The following is a 22,397-nucleotide window of genomic DNA, read 5'->3' as shown; positions in this document are numbered from 1 at the left end:
CCTAGTTATAGTGAGTTTAGATTGAAGGTATAAACTTTATTTACCGTTTGAGGTCCAGGTTCGAAGTAGCAGCCAAAAAAGTGTGCTGCCAACAAGACTACAGAGGTTATATGAGCTTCATTTGGCTGTTGGGTCACATCTGTGGTGTTTGGCATCTAAACAGAAATGGTGGCCGCTGCTGGCAACACCGAGCTGTGGCGGCGCCAAACGACTACACTTTGTTCATTCGACAGATTGGCTGGATTGGGAGGCATTTAGTTCTTAGTTACAGGATATGAAGATAAATTAAGATTTAGTTGCAGTTATAGTCCTACCTTAGATCAGGCAATTTACCTACATCCTATGAGAAAATGTATCTAGAATAGATAAATCTTAACTACCTTCTTAGATTATGCAAATATATTATATATATATGATTATTCAAATATATTATATTATGTATTAAAAACACTCTATAAACAGTAGGTAGTTCATAATAATAAAATTAATCCGTACTTTTACACCTATAAAACGAAAATCATAAAATTAAAGATCACGTATTTTTATTAGGCATACCTACACTCTACACTGGACGTAACTGTAAAGACATTTAGGTCCTGTAGGCAGGTATCTAGTTACTTAGGTTGATTAATTGGTTTTTTACGTTTACGGGGTGGCACTGTCCGATCGCTTGGACTTTATCACCGCCCCGACCTTTCAAAGTACTGTCATTAATAGTTGGATAATATGAGCAATTACTTATCCTAGATGTACCTAGAGCGGACGACACATGCACATATTATGCGATTTGGCTTCATTCGAGTAAGTATGTATTCGATATGATATATTGAAAGAAATGAAAGAGTTTCGATTTGCTCACATAAACTTTCGTACCTATACGAAAGTAATTTTAATAATTTAATAAAATTATGATTTTCGATTTTATCATGAACAATTATTGAAGCGGGAAAGCAGATTCCCATTTTGTTTTATTATTAATGTGAGGCTGGCTCAGGTGAATGGATATGTATGTACCGAAACTAAATCAAAAGCGCTAAACTGAGTTTGATGAAATTTCATGTACCAGTAACCGGACTCGCATGCTGATGCGAAGCCCCGGGGCGCAGTTAGGCTAAATATAAACTGTAAACGGTAATAGTAAATTAAAAAAAAATTTGGTGAACGAAACATTTAATGCCTAAGTTCGTCATCGGTTTCCACCGCCTCGCAGCTGTGGTATTTGGACGAGGTGTCCTGACAGCTGTCGGCGACTGACAGATCATCAGAAGAAGCAGCGGGCGCCTCGTGAGCTGCCAACGGCATCAGCTCTTCGTCGCCGCCTTCGTATGATGGACTTGGAATGCCATTTCTTTTCACTGTGGCCATAAGATGATCGGTTTCGCGTGCCCAATAATCTGGAACAAAAAATATCTTTTGAAATGAGATATTTAAGTAGGCACATTTCAACTTATCGGATCTTTTAATAACAAAAATAGGGTGACTAAGTTGTGGTTTAGTAGGCAATTATTTTATCAACATAAATTAAAATACGACGGTATTATTTTTATAGAATGTGTCTATTGCTAGGTCCATATACTATGGTGACCACTTTCCATCATTCCAGGTGGGCCGGCCTCATTAGTATAAAAAAAGAAAAATTAAACTTGATAAATAAAATAAAAATGATGAAAAAGTGTACACAAAACTAGAAAACTCACTAGGGCGTTTCAAAGGAGGCACGGGTTGCACTGTAGTCGGCGGCGGCGGCGGCTTAGCTTGTGTCGACCGCAGCCTTCTAGGGCTTCGAGCCAACGCGTGGGATATACTCGGCAACCTTATGTCCAAGTGAGAGCCCCTCTCCGTCACTATCTTGTTGTTCATCGCATATAACTTTGTGGTGATGTCCCGGGCTATCAGAGTGGATACCACGCTCGCCAGGTACGCCTCCTTGACGAATAGATATTCGAGAGAACTCCGCTGCCAGTATACATACCGACAGGAAGAGGCGGCCACTATCGATACCTAAAAATAATAATAGGTAAGTAGTTAGTTGAACATCTATCAAAACTCGTAGGTAAGGAAGCTTAAAATCTGTCTTATATTGAACACGTCTAACTCACAAATGCTCGTAGTCAGTAGTTTCATTTCCGCCACAAATAGTATTAACTACAAAGTTTGATATCTCCAAAATCTAGCGTGCCAGCAATCTCAATTAGGTACCACAGACCATTCACCATCATAATGCAGCCGGCAACGTTGCAATAAGGCAGTTCAAATCAGCAGAACATGAGTGTTAGAGTTCATCGATATTTAACCCAGTTTATTGCATTTATAGCCAGCTTCGCTGTTACACGGCCATATCAGACAACAATTAGGTCACCGGAATGGGGTAGGTAATGCCAAAGTGATGCCGCGATGGAATGTAAACCGATCGTGGCGATAGCAGATTTATGTATACTTACTTAGTTAAGTGGTAAAAATCAGATTTGTTTGTAGCATTATTAATTGGATTATTATTGTCGTACGTAATATTCCACGTCTAACATTCCTTATAATATACTACTCAAAACATGTTTGTAAATGAGGAAGTATTTTCTTCGTTCGATACCATTCATTAATTTCAAATAATATATCCTTCAAAAAAACGTTTTTCGTCAGCTTTGATTTGGCACTATCTTTCAACACACATCATCTTCGCATATAAACTAATTACATAATTTATGTCTGTAAGGATCGTCTATCGGGTTTCCTCCCCCGTCACTGAATAATGAACCCATTGGTCTGGGCTGCGTGTTAGCTAGCCCATTGCGCTACTTAATAAGCGGATCCGACTTCCAGTGAACCGTTTTTTGCGTAAAATAAGATGCTCTCAGCTGACGTAAACATATTGCAGGAAGGGGGAAAGAGTAGTACAATATCTCATTTTAATGACGGTTCGAAACGTGGGAAAATTGGCCAGCAAAGTAAGTAAGAAACTGTAAATAGACTTATTTCAATTTAAGCTTAGCCTGAATAGACAAATTAAAAATAAACCTACAATGAGAATATAATATACCATAGTATTTATTAAATCACTAAGATCATTCAAAAACTCACTTTAAATTTTTCATCTATAGTTGCTCTACTGGATTCGAACTCAGGTGAGTCTAGGAACTCGCAAGGTAGAATCGGGTGAAGGAACTGGTGCCCACTCATCACGTTCACCTATGGGTATATTCAGAAAAATGTAATGTAAGTAAAATTTTCTCTTACATTTAAACTAAGATAAGTAAGGAAAAGAGCCTATTTTATAAATAATATTAATAAACCTCTAAATACGGTGAGCATAATGCTCTACTTTTTATTATAATGGTCTTTAATTATGTAAATAAAAGGTGTAAATTAAAACCTACCTGTAGTACCTACCTACCATAACTAGTTGAATAAAAGTTTATTTATACGCACTATATAAAGAAAATTATAGAGGGCTATAATCATAAACGTTGCCAGTAGGCTGACATGTAGTGTTATACACTGGCATTGCATTCCACACAAGAAGTTACGCAAAAACAAAAAATTGAATATTTCACGACATATTTTATAGGTAGTGTAAACCATGGATTTAGTAAGTACTTCGACGGAGTACCTACTAATTCCATGGTTTAAATAAACTCGCTCATAAAAAATAAACATTTGAAAAAGTCAAGAATAATTAACTGACGACGTACTACTTAATCATAACTAAAATGAAATTAATAAAAAAAAATAATCTTAATAATCTTATTAAAATATGCGAAGTGGTGTTATCGGCCTTCTATAAGCACGTTTACGCAATTTTGCTACATACATAAGACCCCATACATTCATTTGCTACATACGTCAAGAATGCGCGAAAAATGTTTAAAATTTCCCCGGTGTATGACGGGCCATTGAATGCTTAACGCATTTGCATAGAGATTTATTGAGGATAAAAAGTTACTTATTGGAGTAAATTCTTAGTGGAAGGAAAATCGTTTGCTATTTCCGTCAGGGAAACAACGGAAAGATAACATTTTGAACAGTGATGAAATGCATGTGTTTCCACTTCGCAGTCGTATTATTTTTCGTTATTACTAAGGGGCCGTTCATTAATCACGTGATGTTTTTTTTGAGCATTATTATCCCCCTTTAAAAAAATATTTCATGATTTTTGTTGCCCCCTCCCCCTTTTCAAGCCTCACGTGATTAATGGACGACCCCTAAGTGAAATACTTGATAAATAACAATGTAACTCTCTAGTGGCATGCATTCAATAAATGCATATTCATTTAATAACTGCAAGTAGGTATGTGTAGATATATATGTATATAATTGGGACGGAAGCTCTTTGCTTACTTTTCCTGACAGCAGTAGGCCAAGTCGATCAGTCTTAGTAAGGTTCTGCATGGCGTATGCTTCTCCCGCGTGTAACGACATTACATGGGCAAAGTCAGGAGACACCATCCTCTTGAATTGCAATCTAGTTACCTTAAAATATTTTTAAGTTATGTGCCGAACTATTCTTCAACGTGTTACGAAATCTTTATTATAATTGATTAAAATCTATTTTGACAAGAATAGGTATTCAGTATCGTATTTGTAATTGTTGTGTTACCAACCGTAATTTTTGTCTATCCAGAAATATTCGTCGGAAGGCAATTATTCCCTAAATGAAAAACGAAGATCTTTTGAGCTAAATAGCAATATTAGTGCATTCATATGTAACCCAAAACGATCTTACACACCTTGAATGGCTCAAACAACGTATGGTACACTTCTTCGAGCTCTGGGTCGAATTTTACTGGTCTCATCTCATACACCAGATACACGACTTGCGCTAGATTGAGGAACATAAATCCAAAGTTCCAAGAGAAGGCGTCTGGCGAGCAAATCATGTGCCAAGCCCAAATGGAGTACAGCATGAATCCTGACAACATTGACGATGGAATTATTTTTTACAAATAGATATAAATTAATTTACAGTTATAAATAAATGGGGCAGGCGACTCACCAAATATTAATATTGTGTGCATCCAAAGTTGTCCTTTTTTTGTACTAGGTGCACAATATGATGCCACAAAAAATATATTGGATAACTGAAACAAACAATATAATTTTTTTGTTATGCCAATTTTCAAGTAGATCAGTAAAGATTTTCGTTACTTTTCACACAAACTTTACCCCTAATTTTTACCCCTTTTGGGGTCTAATTTTGAAAATTACTTTCTTAACTGAGCACTACGAAACACGATCTAATTGAAAGTTCTCCTAAAGCTACGCGTTTATAGCTTCTAAGGTTTAGGCTGCGCGTTGATTAGTAAAAAAACGTTTGTTCTTTTATATATAGATGATACTAACTTGAAATAAAGGATGTTGAGGATTTCTCCACAATGGACACCACGGCCAATACCATGGACCTGGAAGTATATGAAAGTAAAAACAATGTGGCATATACCTACATATTCATGCATCAAAATAATTACATATCAAATGAAGAAATCTATTACAGACAGATACATACCCGACGGCATTGTATAATTTATAGTCCCAAAATCTTGAAGTGTACCATTTTCACCTGGCCATGTGTAATTATATTCTGAAATTTCTAAAAAGTCTGATTTTATAGCTGAGCTACCTTGCGACATGTCGAAATGGGCAACTTTTCGTATTCTGTCATAAATCTCAGTCAATTTATTAAATATTTTTACTATTATTACTATTGTTGTTTCATCGTGTATTATTTTCTCGTCTCAAGTTCTAGTCAAAAAGGAATATAATCACTAGGTACCTATGTTTTATTTGTAGTCAACGAGCAAAGAAACGCTACTGATACTGACTGAGCAACGCACGAAATGAGAGAGATAGATATAGACTAGAAAGATCATTACCTCTCGCTTCCACTCTCGACATCGCGCTAAATCAATAACATCCGGAAAACGTTTTCCGCTTTTCCGTTCGTAGTTCGTAGCTACCTTACATCTACGCCATCTAGAAGCGATTAGCATAAAACTAAAAGTCTATGGTCTCTATAATTTTTTTAACTCGTGACGGGCATGGTAATATTTTGTAAGACGAAGAAAACTATATTATATAGACGACGGACGAGTGCAACCAAATAAAATAGAATATATATAATTCCAAACAAAATGGCAGATTGGGTCGGGCCGGTGATGAGGGATAAAAGAAGTCAACACTCTGTGTCGTTTCTTCTTATGTATATCCAACACGTACATCTGTTTCTTGTATGAGTGAAGTGCGTGAAATTACGAGGTCTATAGCTTTCTCTACTACGGTCAGCGGCATCTTTCAAATTCAGACGTTTCTATATTTTTTAAACTTAGTGTATAATAAAACTACGTAATTTTAACACACATGTGTCCTCGGACGGAATGGCCGAATAAATATTATATTCTTGCTTGTCTATCCTATCTTGTCTGTACAAAGATGACATTTGATTAGATTTGACGTTTTCGGTCTCTGTCTCTGGCTGCGATTGATTGATTTCTTTCATGCACTCGTTGAAAAGGTGTGATGTGAGAAATTGGATTTCATTAAATGAAATAATATTATCTATAACTGCAATGAGGTAGCATCAGTTAAAAATATAAATAATATTTAAGTAATATGCCCTAAAGTTTTGTGTTTCAAGAATTGATCAGTTTTTGCGGCAATGCTGAACATGAGCAATGCCACCGTTGCCAATGGTAAGAAAGATTTTTCTTATTTATTGATTTTTTGCTACGTAGTTTAATTAAAATCTAATAAAGCATAAAACAAGAGTCCAATATGCATTTTGTATTATAAATCGATGTTGATAAGAATTACTAAACCTTAAGACAAAATAACCAAACAAATACTTCTTCATGTTCATTTGCTCATTGACTCATCCAATATCTCGATCAATTCTCTGAAAAAATGCTATGTAGGATATTTGTTTTTAGTTAGTCAGCGTCCGAGGTTTTATTCTAATTACTTTTTTTACATAGTAATAAAACAAGTAATGAAATATACCATATACATTTTAAAAAATCATTATAGATAGAACAACAAGTTCGCTTTGGTTTTCTATGTTATTTTGTCCTCTATAATATTAATAGATTTTATTATTCAGAACAAATGTCATAACTTTTAAATATTATTTTTTACAGCCACAGGATCATCAGTACGATAGTGTCTGTAATATCTTGTTAGTTATCCAATATTGTGCAATTGTAGGTAATTCTTTTGTTGTATTCCAGAGCTGGCCCTTAATTAGTTTGTGCTCGTTCTGAACTACTACCAACTGTTAAAACAATTGAGTGTGTAATGAATGGAATTCAATGTCATTGACCTATAATAAAAAGCAAATTCACAATAATTTTTTCATTATAGATTTGAGTGTGCCTCAAATTTGTTCATTTTTATAACAAAAATAAGCATGTCTTCATACATATGAAATTTAAACTTTTGTATGATATTCAATAAAAAATGTCTCAAATGTCATTTCTCATACAAACACACTCAGCCTCATTTCAGGTCTCTGCGAGTAGAAATTTGAAAATGTAACCTATGTTTGAATTTGGGTCTTCAACTAAGTATATGCATGCTAAATTTCTTTAAAATGACTGTAACAAACAGATTTTTGAATTTATTTATTTTAAATATGTTTCTTTATAGGCCTTTGCCCAGCAGTGGGACACAAAAGGCTAATTAAAAAATATCTTAGTATATATTACAATGGATAATTCCAAGCCAAGACAGTTTAATCATCATTTGAACATAACCATGGATTCTATCCATAATAATCTGCATAAATATTATATGTATGATTCAATGTTCTGTGTAAATTCTGTTGTCATTAAGATACAGAACTATCAATACCTTTATTAATTTAAAGAACTCACTATTGATGTATTTATAAGTGAAATGAATCGATGATCATCTGAATTGCTTTGCTATGAAGACCACTCAAAAATTTCATTTGTAAATTTATTGTTCATTGGGCAAACATTTCATATGATAATGATCATTTAGCATAGTAAACTATATGATTGATCTAAGTGACTACAACATGCCCTATAATGTAAACTCAAGAAAAATATTGGTGTTTGAAATAATCTTACACACTTTTGGGTGAACTAGCTTTAGAAAGGGAGGACCAATCAGATCCGATTACCTATTTTGTACTTGTAGTAGTATTCCCAACTAGTAACTTCTATAGGACCACTCCATATTCTTCAGTATTTTCTTTTTTTATATGATTAATAAATATTAAGATTGTGTAATTCTCTATTATATTATGATTCTATTATGTTTTATACTTGATTTTTTTATGTGTTGTTTGACAATTATTGTTGATGTTGTTTTATTAATTTCTGAAATCGGGTGCAGGTACACTAGGTATTTAATGTTTGTATCTAAATAATAGCCCATGACTGCTATAGAGCAGGTGTAACAATTAAACTTCTTTTGTGTTTCACCAAGCATCCAGGAAAGTATTAAAACACACTGAGTGTCAAAACCTCTGGTAATAATTTTTGTCGGGTAGGTACCTACTAATCAAACATTTTGAGCCATAGATTTGAAGAACTGACGAATCGATATTTAAACCTGGCTTAACATATCGAAACATAATATTTGGCAATTTGATACTACCAATAGGCTTGACACGTTACAACGTTTCATAGACTTGTCCAATCAGAAATTTTACATGATTTTGTGAAACAAAACTGTTTTAATATTGGGAAAATTCCCTTGTCGTATTAAAACACTATACTTACTGATGTATTAAACTTTCAGACTTGACCAATCCATGACTGATGATATTGATTAATACTTGATTAATTTCTTTTTTGCAGACGAATATGAAGTTATCGGCGAAGCCCAATGGCAGACACTGGAAAACAATGGCGACGAGCAAATCATAAAGATCTATGGGCTGAAGTATTCCAAAATACGTACCATTTTTTATCATTTATTTTGCATATTACTATGCGGCATACCTTACTTTATTTTAGCTTCTTATCCACGGTACAACCAATTAAAATACATAAAATGCAGTTTGAAAATGGCTGATGCTATATGTGGTGAGTAATTGTGACTCCAATCAAAGTTTCTCTTATATTACATACTAGCTGATGCCCGCGACTTCGTTCGCGTGGGCGAACAATTTTTGGTGATAAAAATTGAGGGTTTACATTAGGCAAGCGGCTGGCCATAAAATCATAGTCAAATCTTCAAAAGTTAAAGATTTCTAACGCGGACCTCTGACTGCGTAAAAGCCCCAAATGTAAGCGGGAAAATTATATACCTATGAAGTAAATTTTCCGAAAATATATATGAATGTCTTACCTACCTGGATAAACTGTTACAAATATTGTTTTTTTATTTTAGTGATTAGCTCCGACAAGCTGTTTACGATAGTAAAGGTGGAAGAAGTTGATCTCAACCTGTCTAATCACCGGGACAACAAACTTCGCTATTTCATCTACCAACACAGCCGGTTCATCTGGCTTCATGATCAGGGCGTCTTTGTAAATGTTCTGGCACTAAATGAAAAGATAACCGTTTCTTTGTTGATGGAAAATCTATCAGGAATTAACAAAAGGCAGCAAAATGAATTGTAAGTCCTTACAAAATGTGAAAGGCTTTTGGAAACTCATGCATTATTATGTAATAATAAACTTTCATAACATGAAAACGAAGTTTATATTTAAATTTTGAAGTATGTTGTGTATGTTCACTCTTAAACTTTAAAATGTCCACTAATAAGAGCATTGGTGACTTGTATTACTTGTCTAAAATACTTGATTGTATTATTCTTTTTTTTTCAGAATCAAACTATATGGAGACAATTCAGTCGAAGTGGAAGTAAAGAGCTATTGGACTTTGTTCGTAAATGAAGTGTTCAATCCATTCTACCTGTTTCAAATATTTTCCATAATCCTTTGGTCAATGGACGAATACTATCAGTATGCTTCGTGCGTCTTTATTCTCTCAACGGTTTCCTGTATGCTGGCCTTGTACCAGACAAAACAGGTAATATTGTCACAAGTGTATTAAGTTATGCAATGTATATCAAATGGGTTAATCTAGTCTAGATGATAAATATTTACATTTTTATGATTGCTTTATTAAAATATTGTTAAAGTTAAAGCAATTATATTATTTATCATATTAAGTAGGTAGGTAGGTAATTGCTTTCTAATAACTATGATTAAAATCTGATAATGTTAAAAAAAATAAAGCAAGAATCATTTACAAAATCTTAGGATTTTCATGGAACTATAGTTTTGTTACCGTGTTAATCAAAATAGTTATGTGTGAATAAGTAATATGACATTATAATTGCTATCTCGGTAACATCTAAAGTGAAATGTCACAAAACAGATGAGCATAAACCTCCACCGGATGGCAGGCAGCATGAGCAACTTCACGGTGACAGTATTGCGTCCGTCGCGCAGCGGCCGCGAGGAGTGCGTGGTGGGGTGCGGGCGTTTGGTGCCGGGGGACGTGCTGGTGCTGCCGCTGGACGGCTGCGTGATGCCGTGCGACGCCGTGCTGCTCACCGGCACCTGCATCGTCAACGAGAGTATGCTCACAGGTTAGTGGGGGCACGTGTTGGAGCTGCCGCTGGACGCCCGACGACCGTGCGAAGTGGAGGTGAAGATGTAGGAAAGCAAACTCTGGACTCCAGCACTGAGGCTGAGGAAAAAATGTTACAAACGTTCAGATGAAAGAGACTTGACGATCCCATTTCGATCCCATAATAAGCAATATCTAGTTTGATATTCGTTCAATACAAATTGGAATTAAATTTATAAGTTGACGCATTTGATAGGACACTCAAAAATATTTTGTTTATCGTTAACAGGAGAGAGTGTCCCAGTGATGAAAGGCCCGCCTTGCCCTTCAAATGAAATTTACTCAACGGAAGGCCACAAGCGGCATACGCTGTTTGCTGGCACTCATGTCATACAGACCAGATTTTATGGCAATAATCAAGTAAGACATTAAAAAAATTATTTCCCTTTCTCTATGTATTTATTAGTTGTATTGTTTCGTTAGATATAATATTGTGAGTACAATAAATTATGAGATGTACATTTGTAATACAGGTTCTAGCAAAAGTGGTTCGCACTGGATTCTACACGGCCAAAGGGGAACTGATCAAGAGTATACTGTTCCCAAAGCCCTTCGATTTCCAGTTCTACAAGGATGCTGTCAAATTCGTTATTTTCATGTTCTGTATCGCCGCGATCGGAATGGCTTATTCTATCTGGCTGTATGTCTTGAGAGGCGTAAGTATTAATAGATATAATTCTAAATACATACTTAATAGTCTTCTACTTCTGAGACCTTGATAGACCTTGATTGGACTCTTCTAATCTTGGACTATTTTCGATGTTTTCATCTCTCATCTGAACGTAATTCAGGATTTTTTGTTTTTTTTGTAACGTTCTTAAGCCTGAGATGCCTTTGAAAAATAAACCTTTACAAGTTTTATATTTGGTTGCCATTGCTGTGACACACACTTAGTTATAACGTGGCATTAAGTTTTTATTTGTTTTGGCTTTTGAAGCATTATTAATTTGCCAAAATAATAATATGACACAAAAGCGAAATTACCTAGTAGCATTCTCTACTATTTAACCCTTAAAATATAAAAAAAAATAGTTTTCAAAATGTATTTATTGTTCTGTCCTATCTTCTCCAGAGTCACGTAGGCACAATAGTCCTGCGCACTCTGGACATCATCACGATCGTGGTGCCGCCCGCGCTGCCGGCCGCCATGACGGCGGGCATCGTGTACAGCCAGCGGCGGCTCAAGAAGAACAAGATATTCTGCGTCTCACCGCCGAGGATCGTTATGTGTGGCAAGCTGCAGGTTATGTGCTTTGATAAGGTAAGGTTCCTTCCATGTATCTCTTTACTTCGCGATGGGGTGGGGTGTATACGAGAAGACTGAATTTTCAAATAAAATAGATTACCTAGGTCGACGGTATTCAATAACGTGTTGCGCCTCTGTGCAAATGGTGAACTGCCACGTTGCCGTCTCGGCAGGGTACTCGTATATGAAAAAAGGACGGCGTGTACATGCGGAGTGTTGTATTGTGGGTCAGAATTAGAAGTTACATCGGACAATCTTCAATGCGATGTTGAGTCTCCATGCATGTTTCCTTAGAGCTGATGCTGGCGAGTTTGCCGATCTGTCGCTGGTGGGGGCGTGTTCGAATGTTTATCTCTTAACTTGTGTTGTTGGCTCGAGTAACCTGGACACCAATATCAAACAATTTCATCTTTTTTGTAGACTGGTACTCTAACAGAAGACGGGCTGGATTTTTACTCAGTCATCCCGGCGCAGTCCACCGAGAAGTTCGGCAAGTGCGTCGTGGATGTAAATGATCTGCCGGCCTCGAGCCCCCTCATACAAGCGCTGGCCTCCTGCCACTCACTCACCAGCATCCAGGGACAACTTAAGGGTGACCCTTTGGACTTGAAGATGTTTGAATTTACTAAATGGGTGAGCTTTTTTAAATAATTTATTTATTTGATTATGAAACATAGTTATTACGATGGTATTTTTATATTTTTGAAGTTGCAGGATATAAAAATGAATACCTAACCTAAAGGAAACTGTCCATGGTCCATATGACCATCGGGAAAATATCGGGAAAAATATTTTTATACGATATCTGCTCATAGACGGTAACAATGCTGCTGGATCATTATATCAACATTTTGAGTTGGTTGAAAAAACAAGAAGCTTGTCCTTTGAATTTTATGTAGAAATTTATTAACTATGTTGTAACCAGGTGTTGGAGGAGCCCGGACCAGAGACCACTCGGTACGACAACTTGACGCCGGCCATCGTCAAGCCCGCCCCCAATCGTGAAGAGAAAATGCATGCTTTGGACGATTATGACCCCTTCACTATGGAGATTCCCTATGAGGTAAACTATTTGATCCAACATTACTATGTTTATGTATTAAATAATACCATATATAAATTAATATTTAACAAATTAACTTTTCCACTTTTAATACATCAAAAAAAAGCATGGTTTATCTTCGAACAAATTACTGGAATAATAGTATCTCATAACCAAAATTATATCCGATATCCGTTTGTATTTTTTCTGGGCTTTCCATCCGACTTAAAGTTTGTTGAAAATCTTATATTCACGCTTACATAACATACATGTATTTATTGTTTTTTCTGTCTTCTACAGCAGTGGATTATAATCATGTTAATAATGTTAATTAAAGTTAATGTTAAAATACTTGTTCATGTACCCAATATAAGATTTTATTATTAGAAACGCCAGTGAACATAATGGAACATAATAAACACTGTAAGCGTGCTTCACGTTAGAAACAAATGTACCATTTCAGATTGGTTTGCTACGACGGTTCCACTTCTCTTCGTCGCAGCAGTCGATGGGAGTCATTGCCAGAGTACTCGGCCAGCCGCAAATGGTTTACTTTGTTAAGGGTGCTCCTGAAAAGGTAATTTAAATCTGATTAATTATTCATTTTTACACTATCCATTTACACTATTCTTCGTTAAAAGTTAAAGCATACTTTAAGCTAAACAATATTAACAACTGTTTGATATGGACAGAATGCGACAGAAATAACTTGCGATACTTATAATGCGACAGCGCATGAAGAATAGGGTAGAAGACAAGGTCAGAAAATTGAAAAAATATATGATAAAATAGATTTATATAAGACCATTTTGATACAATTCATAGACTGTAACAATACGGCTGAATCATTATGAAAACATTTTGAGTTGATGGTGAGTCTATTTAAAAAAAATATATATAAATAAACAACCATCGTAAAAAACTAAATTTTTTTAATATTAAGAAGTCATCACGACAAACGCAATAATTATGGTAGCTGTAGAACGAACATAGCTTTTTTCGCTAAGATATTAGTCAATCAGTGACGACATGTTCGATTATCATTTAGTATGGAGCGTTTGGACGAGTCCGTCATGTAGTCCCATTTTACATCAAAGACATTGGCATCTGACAAAAGAATGGTTAATGCGTTGAGTGCATAGAAAGAAAGAGATTTGTGTAAAAATCATTGCAAGTGTAAATCTTATAGATATGTTAGCAATCTACTCAAGAAACTAGATAATATTGTTTTTAATGTGTTAACTAACTTTTGGCCATAACCTCAAACATTATACTCAACTTATATCATAACTTTAAAATCACTTTCTAAGGTTGCAGGTATGTGTAAACAAGAGAGTTTGCCAGAAGATTTCAGCTCGGTCCTCAACGAGTACACATCAAACGGCTTCCGCGTGATTGGCTTGGCTTACAAGAAGTTGGACCGCAAAATGAAATGGGTGGACGCGCAGCGGATCAAGAGGGACGCACTCGAGTGTGACATGACTTTTTTGGGCTTTCTAGTCATGCAAAATAGCCTGAAGCCGGAAACCACTCAAGTGATCAAGGAGCTACACGCAGCCAACATGCGACAAGTTATGGTGACAGGTATGTTTGGTTCTGAATATCTTATGTAGTGTGTGATAAACTTGCGTTAAAAAATATTGATTGATCTAAATTCTCCTTTCTAATATATGTCTGTCTTATGTGTAATGCTTTCATAAATTAACTTTTGTTTCTTTATGTCTTCTTACCCATCTAAACGTAGGGCTAGTCCAATCTGAGGGGACAAAAATGTAGATGATAATAAAATTCGAAATATATTTTAAATCATTAAATATTCTTTTTGTTTCCACACGTATGTTATACTAGCTGATGTCCGCAGCACAGCCCGCGGCAGCCTTTAGCTGTTGTATTTATTCCAAATTTCTCAATATTTGCCTAGTAGTTTAATAGTGAAAGCGTAACAGACAGACGAATATTTGTAATATTATGTATGTATGGATACAAACTAGAAACAAATTAGAACGGAGTTTTGAACTGTGTGAACATGTCTAGGGGACAACATAATGACGGCAATGTCCGTGGCCCGCGGCTGCTGCATGGTGCAGCCGCATCAGAAGCTGGTGCTCATCACGGTCGACCATCAGCAGACAGACACCGACGCCCGCCCCAGGCTCTGTATGGAGGTTAGTACTATCTGAATATATTACTGTTATTATAAAGAGGTAAGCGTTTGTGAGTTTATATATGTTTGAGGCGGGTAATCTCCGAAACTACCGCACCAATTTCAAAAATTATTTCACCATTAGAAAGGTATTTTATCCAAAATTGCTATAAGCTATATTTTATCTCAAAATTCCCACGAGAGCGAAGCCCCGGGCAACCTCTAGTCTGTATATATTTTTTAACACTGTCCTGGGCTGGGCAAACAACAATAACGAGGGAATTCCTCAACGGTATGGTAATGTATGTGCATGTTTTTTTGTCTCTTTAAAGGTAACATGATCACATACAACAAAAGCTTGCCTCAATTTTTTTATATATTATTTTTCCTATTTAAGTCTCAGGAAAGCTCTTTAATATATTTAATTATTCGCTAACAGGTTGTAGGTGAAGGCGGACCGCCTAAACTTGCCATAGATGCATACGTACTAGCGTTGGAGGGCAAAACCTGGGCGGTCATCCGCGCACATTACCCTGAGTTGATGCCGGCTATCTTGACTCGAGGTAAGTTGCCTAATTCTCATCACGACATTTATGACATGATAATAATCTTGCAATTTCAATACTAGCTTAATTTACCAATTTTATTACATACATAAATAAGTAAAAGTTATACTGCTATGTCTATTTTTATCTACTATTTTTCCTGTCATTTACAATATATTTTATATTTTTAGGGCTGGTGTTCGGTCGGTTTGGCCCGGACCAGAAGACTCAACTGATCACAGCTTTGCAAGGTAAAAATTAGGGAAACCAATATTTTGCTCTTTAGAAACACAACTAGTCTACAAAACTTTGGAATAACTACATTGGAATGATCACAAATGTTTTTTATTTAATTTAATTGCATTCCCATCAATCAATCCTCCCAAATCCTGCAATCTTCTTAAAATAATATAATATTTATTTTATATTATTTTAAGAAGATTTTATTCATGGCGCGTGGTAAAACATCCATAGCGATCAATACACTGACAACTGTATCGCTATCATAGCGGATAAATAATGGCATTTATCCGTTTTTAGGGTTCTATATCCCAAAAGGAAAAACGGAAGCCTTATAAGATCACAAGACCCTATTTCTTTTGTATCAATTTAAATTACATTAAATATCCGGGTCGAGAGTTAGAAGTTAGACGTAGCGAACCAATCACATAGTGGTATGGTTGTCGTTACGTTACAATGGCGCACTATGATTGGTTAGCTGAGTCTCACTGTCAATCGGTTCGTTGGTGAAATGTAAATATCATAGTCGCACTACGCACAGAGTATAGTTTTAGAGTTTATCGAGAACAGACAGACGCGGCAGAGGACTTTGTTCTATAATATGTAAGGATATGAATCGTAAATGATTGTACATCGCAGACGAGGGTCTGATCGTGGGCATGTGCGGGGACGGCGCCAACGACTGCGGGGCTCTCAAGGCCGCGCACGTCGGCATCTCACTCTCGGAGGCTGACGCGTCAGGTATATAATGTTCTACTATTCTAATTATTTATTTGCTCTTTATGTCATTTGAAATATTGTGTACGTGTATTTTATTGATTTACTAACGGCCCATCCCGGCTTCGCTCGGGTAAAAACTTTACAAATATCACACCTCAACCTTCCTCAGGAATCACACTATCACATCACACTATAATATTAGTGAAACACGCATGAAAGTCGTGCGTTTTGAGTTTATCGCGAACATATAGGCAGACGCGGCAGAGGACTTTCTTTATTATATGTAAGGATCTACTTACATGCCTTTATTTACAATTGCATGTACTCGTATTAAGACACGGGATGACGGCAATATTAAACGACACGAAATTGTATGTGAAACGTATGTTTTAATTTCTAGTGGCGGCGCCGTTTACGTCCCAAACTCAAGACATCAGATGCGTGAAGCTGTTGGCGCTGGAAGGACGTTGCGCGCTCAGCACATCTTTCGCCATCTTCAAATACATGGCTCTCTACTCATTGATTCAGTTCATCTCTATTCTCATTCTTTATAATGTAAGTATTTCGTTTCGAACATTTTTACATTTTCCATTGCCACCTTCAATATTTAAAGAAATATAACGGACTATAGCGGCGAGCCTTCATTAGATCGTGTAACCGGTTCGCAGTTCTTCTCGATCCTGGGCAACAACCAGTTCCTGTACATCGACCTGGTGCTGACGACGCTGTCGGCGCTGTCGCTGGGCCGCGCGGCGCCGGGCCCCAGCCTCACGCCCGCGTCGCCGCCCGTGTCGCTGGTGGCGGGCGCCAGCATCCTGCCGCTGGTGCTGCAGGTGGCGCTCACGCTGCTGCTGCAGCTCGCCGCCGTCTATCTGCTTTATGAGCAGACCTGGTCAGTTCTATTTGACACTATAATAAAATGTCCTTATCCATCCATAATGAAGACCTGTGCCCCATCAATGAGGATGTTTAAATGTCTGTATTTGCTGATGATGATGGTTTTAATCAGACAGATGAACTACTAAATAAAAGTGCCTAAAGTTATACGTTTACCGTATATACATGTATATTAAATAAATTTATTATTTGCAGGTTCACCCCAGTGCAAGGCGGTCCCAACGTCGAACAGGTGCTTTGTTGGGAGAATACGGTGGTGTTCATCACATCATCGTTCCAGTACTTAATCATGGCCTGTGTGTATGCTAAGGGGTGGCCTTTCAGACAACCATTCTGCCATAATTGTAAGTTAAATATATTTATTTCTTATTGAGCGTGTTATTGTTAACACGATAAATTTACACCTTAACCGTTCTGAGGAATCACAATATTTATTGTGAACACCATACAAAAATCCGACCGGTACTTTTAGTTTATATGATAAACTAAAAGTACCATGCAGACAGAGGCCACAGTGGGCCTTCTTTTTATAACATGTAACGATTTGATGTTTCCACAGACGCGATGGTGATAACTCTACTGACGCAGTCTACTTTCGTGTTATGTTGCCTGCTGGGCCCGTGGCAGTGGCTGGCGGATATGATGGAGCTGGTGGTCATGGACTACAACAACCCAGAACAGATGGTGTTCCGTTTCTATCTGCTACTATTGCCTGTGCTGCATCTCTTGGCGGCCATCGCTATAGAGGTAATTACTGAGGGTTTTAAATTAATTTAAATTTGTTGATCAAAAATGTATTTCCTCGAGCAGACTGAGGTCACGTCGTCATATCTTCTATTTCGCTCATACAAGAAAGAAAACGCGTGGAGAAACGGGACAGAGCGCTTTGTGTTTGCCTCTAGCTTGGAAGGTAGGTTATGCCATTAACCTCGGCTATATTCTTAATCGCTAATGATAGAAGACGAAGCAACAAGAGGTGTGCCGTGTTTTGTATTGATCGCCGTCTAGGGGTATATTAACATTAACATCATTGTGATGGTTAACCTTGCTTTTTAGAGTTAGAATGTTGAAAGTTTGAAAATTTTTTAACAGGTACTACTATGTTCATTATTATTAGGGTAGCTTTGTTATTACGTCTATTTAGGCTTCTATAAAGAACTTTTTTATAAAAACCTAAACATATACGTTACGCTGCAATGCTTATCTAAAAAAAACAGTCCAGCGTAAAAATTAAAAATAAGTTTCCACCAAACACAACTCTATATGAGAGTTTTCGTAAATAGTATTTATTTCTTTATTGTTTTCTTTTATTACAGTGTTAGGACCATTATTTGACTATTGACTATTTCTTATTTCTTACAAAGAATTTTTCATATTTACTTTACTTTTGTATAATTTGACTTGTCCCAATGCATTGACTTAATTAGATTAAGATACGATTTCAATAATAAAGAGATAGCGTCACGTCGCCTACAGGCTACTCTGTCGGACCCGACGAAAATAAGTTCCCTGTGCGGGTGGTGGCGCCGACGCCGCGTCGCCGACAAGGAGCAGGGCTCCGGCGACGCCGCGTGCCCGCTGTGGCCGCCGCGGCCGCCGCGGTCGCCGCACCACATCTGCTGACACCGCTACACACAACTCCTCTGTGACGACGTCTTGTCTCTTTCGTCACTTTTCTATCTAGGCATGCTTTTTATCAACACCAATCTCCTTTTAGAAACCATATCTATGAACCATCTTTACAAATTAATGGCCGAATGGTATGCTAAGTGCACAATGTAATAGTGATTCGAATATTTATTCTTCATATTTGTTCTCAGTCATTTTTGTTCTTCTCGATTGAAAATTTCCTGTTTTATTTCTTAAACAAATACGTTGTAAGAAAAAAAAAACACCTTGTTAAAAATTAATAAAAAGATCGCCTGGATATTAAGGTAACGTAACAACCGATGTTCTTGAAGCCAGTGATATACCTACGTATATTTATATTTTGAGATTGTAAAGTATGCGTTGTTCATTCGTTATTTTGACTGGATTTTATCCAGATACCTGTTTATTTTTATAGACCTAAAAAGCGATTAAATCGCCAATCAGTTACATTACTGTATTAATTACTTTTTATGTAAGGTGAGAATGTAATATTACATTCGTAAAATTCAACTCACGGAGATTCGTTTAAATGTCAAAGTCCGTGCTAATGGGAAGTGCAATCATTAAACTAATCCTTTGAATTGAATTTTATGTAACGTGATTAATAAGTGAAAAGGGTAAATGTTAGGCAAAGTTAAACCACCAAAAATAATTGTTAGATTATGAATAATATTTTTAAAATTATAACTTTCTGTTAATATAAAATATAGCAATAGAATGACATAGTGCGCTGTCGGCCAAGCCAAGAAAGATCTTAAGAACAGTTGTCCAACAAAATATATCATATCTGTTAAAATAATATCCGATTTGTGACTATGATAAGATTTATATATTACCATTAATAATTACGGAACGGTGGCGTTATGAACAAGATTTTTATTTGTGAAATACGTGTCATTAAGTAAGTCACAAAAAGTATTATGTCCCAAATCTTGTCCACACATTTGTAGTCATCGTATCGTAATGATACAAGAAAAAATGTGCCGCGTCTTTGCGACTGTACATTAGACAATGTAACAACCAGTGATTTTTGAATATTTACGGTTGAATGGTAGCTTACTGTTGTAAGCATGGAAAGGCTGTGATTTTGTATGTAACATCAAAGAAGTACGACCCGAATGTGAGGAAAACCTAGTAATATGGTGTAACACTAACAGTTGCGTCCTTTAATGGTGGTTGAATGTGGGTTTTGCTTCCAAAAGGCGTTGTTCGTGGTAGGCAATTCGAGGGTATAATATCTTCATGTTATCTTACCATAGCACAGCAGTGTTTTAAATGTTTATATTAAGTATACCAGTATACGTAGCAAACTGGTCAATTAAGAATGTATTGCAGGAAATTCGTAATGTTACCAACATATAATATGATGAAATAATAGTTGATGAATCTACTTATATTCCACTCGAATAATCAGTATCGGTTCTAATAGAGAAAATGTTTCCAGCCAACTCATATTTGAGTAATACGAAATATCACTATATGAAATAAAATAAATATGTATTAATAAATTATCAAATGAAGTAAATTATGTTCCCAGCGGGTTACCTTTATTTAGATAGAACTATATATTTATTTTAACAATTATGTTATGCAGCATGCATTGGCTCAGCATTTTAACCATTATTGTCATCCATTGTTTAGTAACTAAGAACTTTGATATTGTAACTTTGGGCCAATGTATGCTGCATTATAATTTTAGATATTATTAGCAAACTTAAAAAAAACTTACGCCCCCTAAATTATGTAATAGCACTTAGGTAATTTATAAGTGAATTCTACATTGTATGCAACAAAATCTTCTAGATTTTTTGTGGCTATACCGAAATAATAATTCGTAATATGCATTGCATTTTTAACTTATTCAGTACTTAGTTGCGAGTGGTGATTTACACTCATAGTGCTTGTGATTTAGTGCTTTTATTTTTATCTATGATTGTGTGAACTACTTGCAATAATCAATAAACTATATACTGCCCAGAGATTTAAAGCTTTTAAATACTTATAAGTTTTGGCAACACATTTGGTTACTGCTTTTGCGATTTAATTCTATGGTTTGCATCTTATTAGTTTACTGCTTCATACTTTATGATCTAGTAATTTAATCGCCATACGAAATAAAAAATTTTTTCTTTTTATTAAATCAATATTCTACGTATTTAAAACTATTCAATTGCCAAAGCTAATTTGTTCCTGGTTAAAAAGTAATAGTTTATAAAAAATGTTTGTACTTATAATTACTCGTCTTCATAGCAGATATTAAAATATTCTGGTATAAAAATAGTTATATGTATGGCATATTCAAATACATATTAGTTGTCAACTTCGTGTCTGATGGCATACATACAGTTGTCCAACGGACTTGATATTGACTCCACAGTCGCTGGTAAATGTATTGGATAATATGTACGGCCGGTAGTACTATGGGCAAGATGGCCGAAAATTTACGATTAGGTAAATGTTTCGGCAGCTAGTATCATCTCACTAGTAGCGATACCCTTCGTGGATTTGTCCTCCAGTGTCGTATTGAACACGAAGTTAACATCTCATTAGCTTTAGGATCTAGCCCAAAATGTACTATAGACTGATTTCTGACATTACTTCACAATATTCATAGTCGTACTTATCATATTCTAGATTTAGATGTCGCAGTGCATTGCAGTGCTCTCATACCTAGTACTTACGTAGTATTCAGAAGTTCCTTAGTAGAAGATGCAATTGATTCGTGCTTTTATACCATTCCTTTTTTTTTATTTAAGATTTTGTTTGGTGCTTCGTTTGTAGTATTATGCTAAGTTTGGCATTATGAGCTGTCAGCGCTGAGGAAGGAAGTTGAATTGTAATTTGTTACATGATATGAATGCATTCAATGCAATCATGTTTGTAAGTTTTATTATAGAACTGTTAGTAAATAAGATTGTACAACAGCGCTGATATAATACTATAAAAGGTTTTTTAAATGAATTTCAATCCTTTAGGGTACTTGCAAAGTTTTGAACGATGTATTCCCTTTTTGAACTTGTTATTTATTGAACTGCATTATTGTGGTTCTTTTTAACTCTTAATATAATTGTCTATAATATTTATATTTCTCCAATATTTGGAAATTGTTGACTGTTTTGTGTCCAATTTCACGATAATGTAGTTCGATATTAAATTTTACTAATAATACGACATTTTAGATGGATGTGACCATAAATAAATGTTTCAATAATGCAAACTCTGTTTTTGTTTCAAAATCTAATTTGATCTTCTCGTTGCCGAAAGTTAGTTAGTTATTGATTTTAGAAAACGAATTATCGTATTTCTAATGTAATA

The 22,397-nt window shown here is 35.8% G+C and overlaps 2 protein-coding genes across 4 annotated transcripts; one reads left to right on the top strand and one right to left on the bottom strand.

Annotated features, from left to right (window-relative positions):
- Positions 1–1,153: 1,153 nt before the first annotated feature.
- LOC128670562 (popeye domain-containing protein 3-like) lies at positions 1,154–5,826 on the bottom strand. Of its 2 annotated transcripts, XM_053746323.2 has the most exons (8): positions 5,498–5,825; positions 5,335–5,393; positions 4,988–5,072; positions 4,722–4,903; positions 4,333–4,464; positions 3,076–3,183; positions 1,698–2,001; positions 1,154–1,394 (listed from the first exon to the last, which is right to left on the bottom strand). In XM_053746323.2, the coding sequence occupies exons 1-8, from the start codon at positions 5,619–5,621 to the stop codon at positions 1,171–1,173; spliced, it is 1,218 nt and encodes a 405-aa protein (XP_053602298.1). In that variant the 5' UTR covers positions 5,622–5,825; the 3' UTR covers positions 1,154–1,170. The 2 variants fall into 2 exon arrangements, with proteins under 2 accessions (XP_053602298.1, XP_053602299.1); XM_053746324.2 differs by lacking the exon at positions 4,333–4,464 and having other exon boundaries at positions 5,498–5,826.
- Positions 5,827–6,458: 632 nt separating this feature from the next.
- On the top strand, positions 6,459–22,299 carry LOC128670561 (polyamine-transporting ATPase 13A3-like). 2 transcript variants are annotated; one of them, XM_053746320.2, is made up of 21 exons: positions 6,459–6,680; positions 8,814–9,041; positions 9,349–9,577; positions 9,789–9,993; positions 10,345–10,558; positions 10,829–10,959; positions 11,073–11,255; positions 11,672–11,860; positions 12,266–12,478; positions 12,771–12,908; positions 13,351–13,464; positions 14,198–14,471; positions 14,922–15,052; positions 15,470–15,593; positions 15,767–15,826; positions 16,455–16,556; positions 16,936–17,090; positions 17,204–17,427; positions 17,628–17,776; positions 17,992–18,179; positions 18,909–22,299. In XM_053746320.2, exons 1-21 carry the CDS (start codon positions 6,647–6,649, stop codon positions 19,053–19,055), a joined length of 3,432 nt encoding a protein of 1,143 aa, XP_053602295.1. In that variant the 5' UTR covers positions 6,459–6,646; the 3' UTR covers positions 19,056–22,299. The 2 variants fall into 2 exon arrangements, with proteins under 2 accessions (XP_053602295.1, XP_053602296.1); XM_053746321.2 differs by having other exon boundaries at positions 18,892–22,299.
- The last annotated feature ends 98 nt before the right edge of the window (positions 22,300–22,397 follow it).

Source organism: Plodia interpunctella, chromosome 6 (genome assembly GCF_027563975.2).
Source record: "Plodia interpunctella isolate USDA-ARS_2022_Savannah chromosome 6, ilPloInte3.2, whole genome shotgun sequence".
In the NCBI taxonomy this organism is placed as follows: Eukaryota; Metazoa; Arthropoda; class Insecta; order Lepidoptera; family Pyralidae; genus Plodia; species Plodia interpunctella.
Note: the sequence above shows the minus strand (reverse complement) of the source record. Positions and strands in the feature narration are given on the sequence as shown.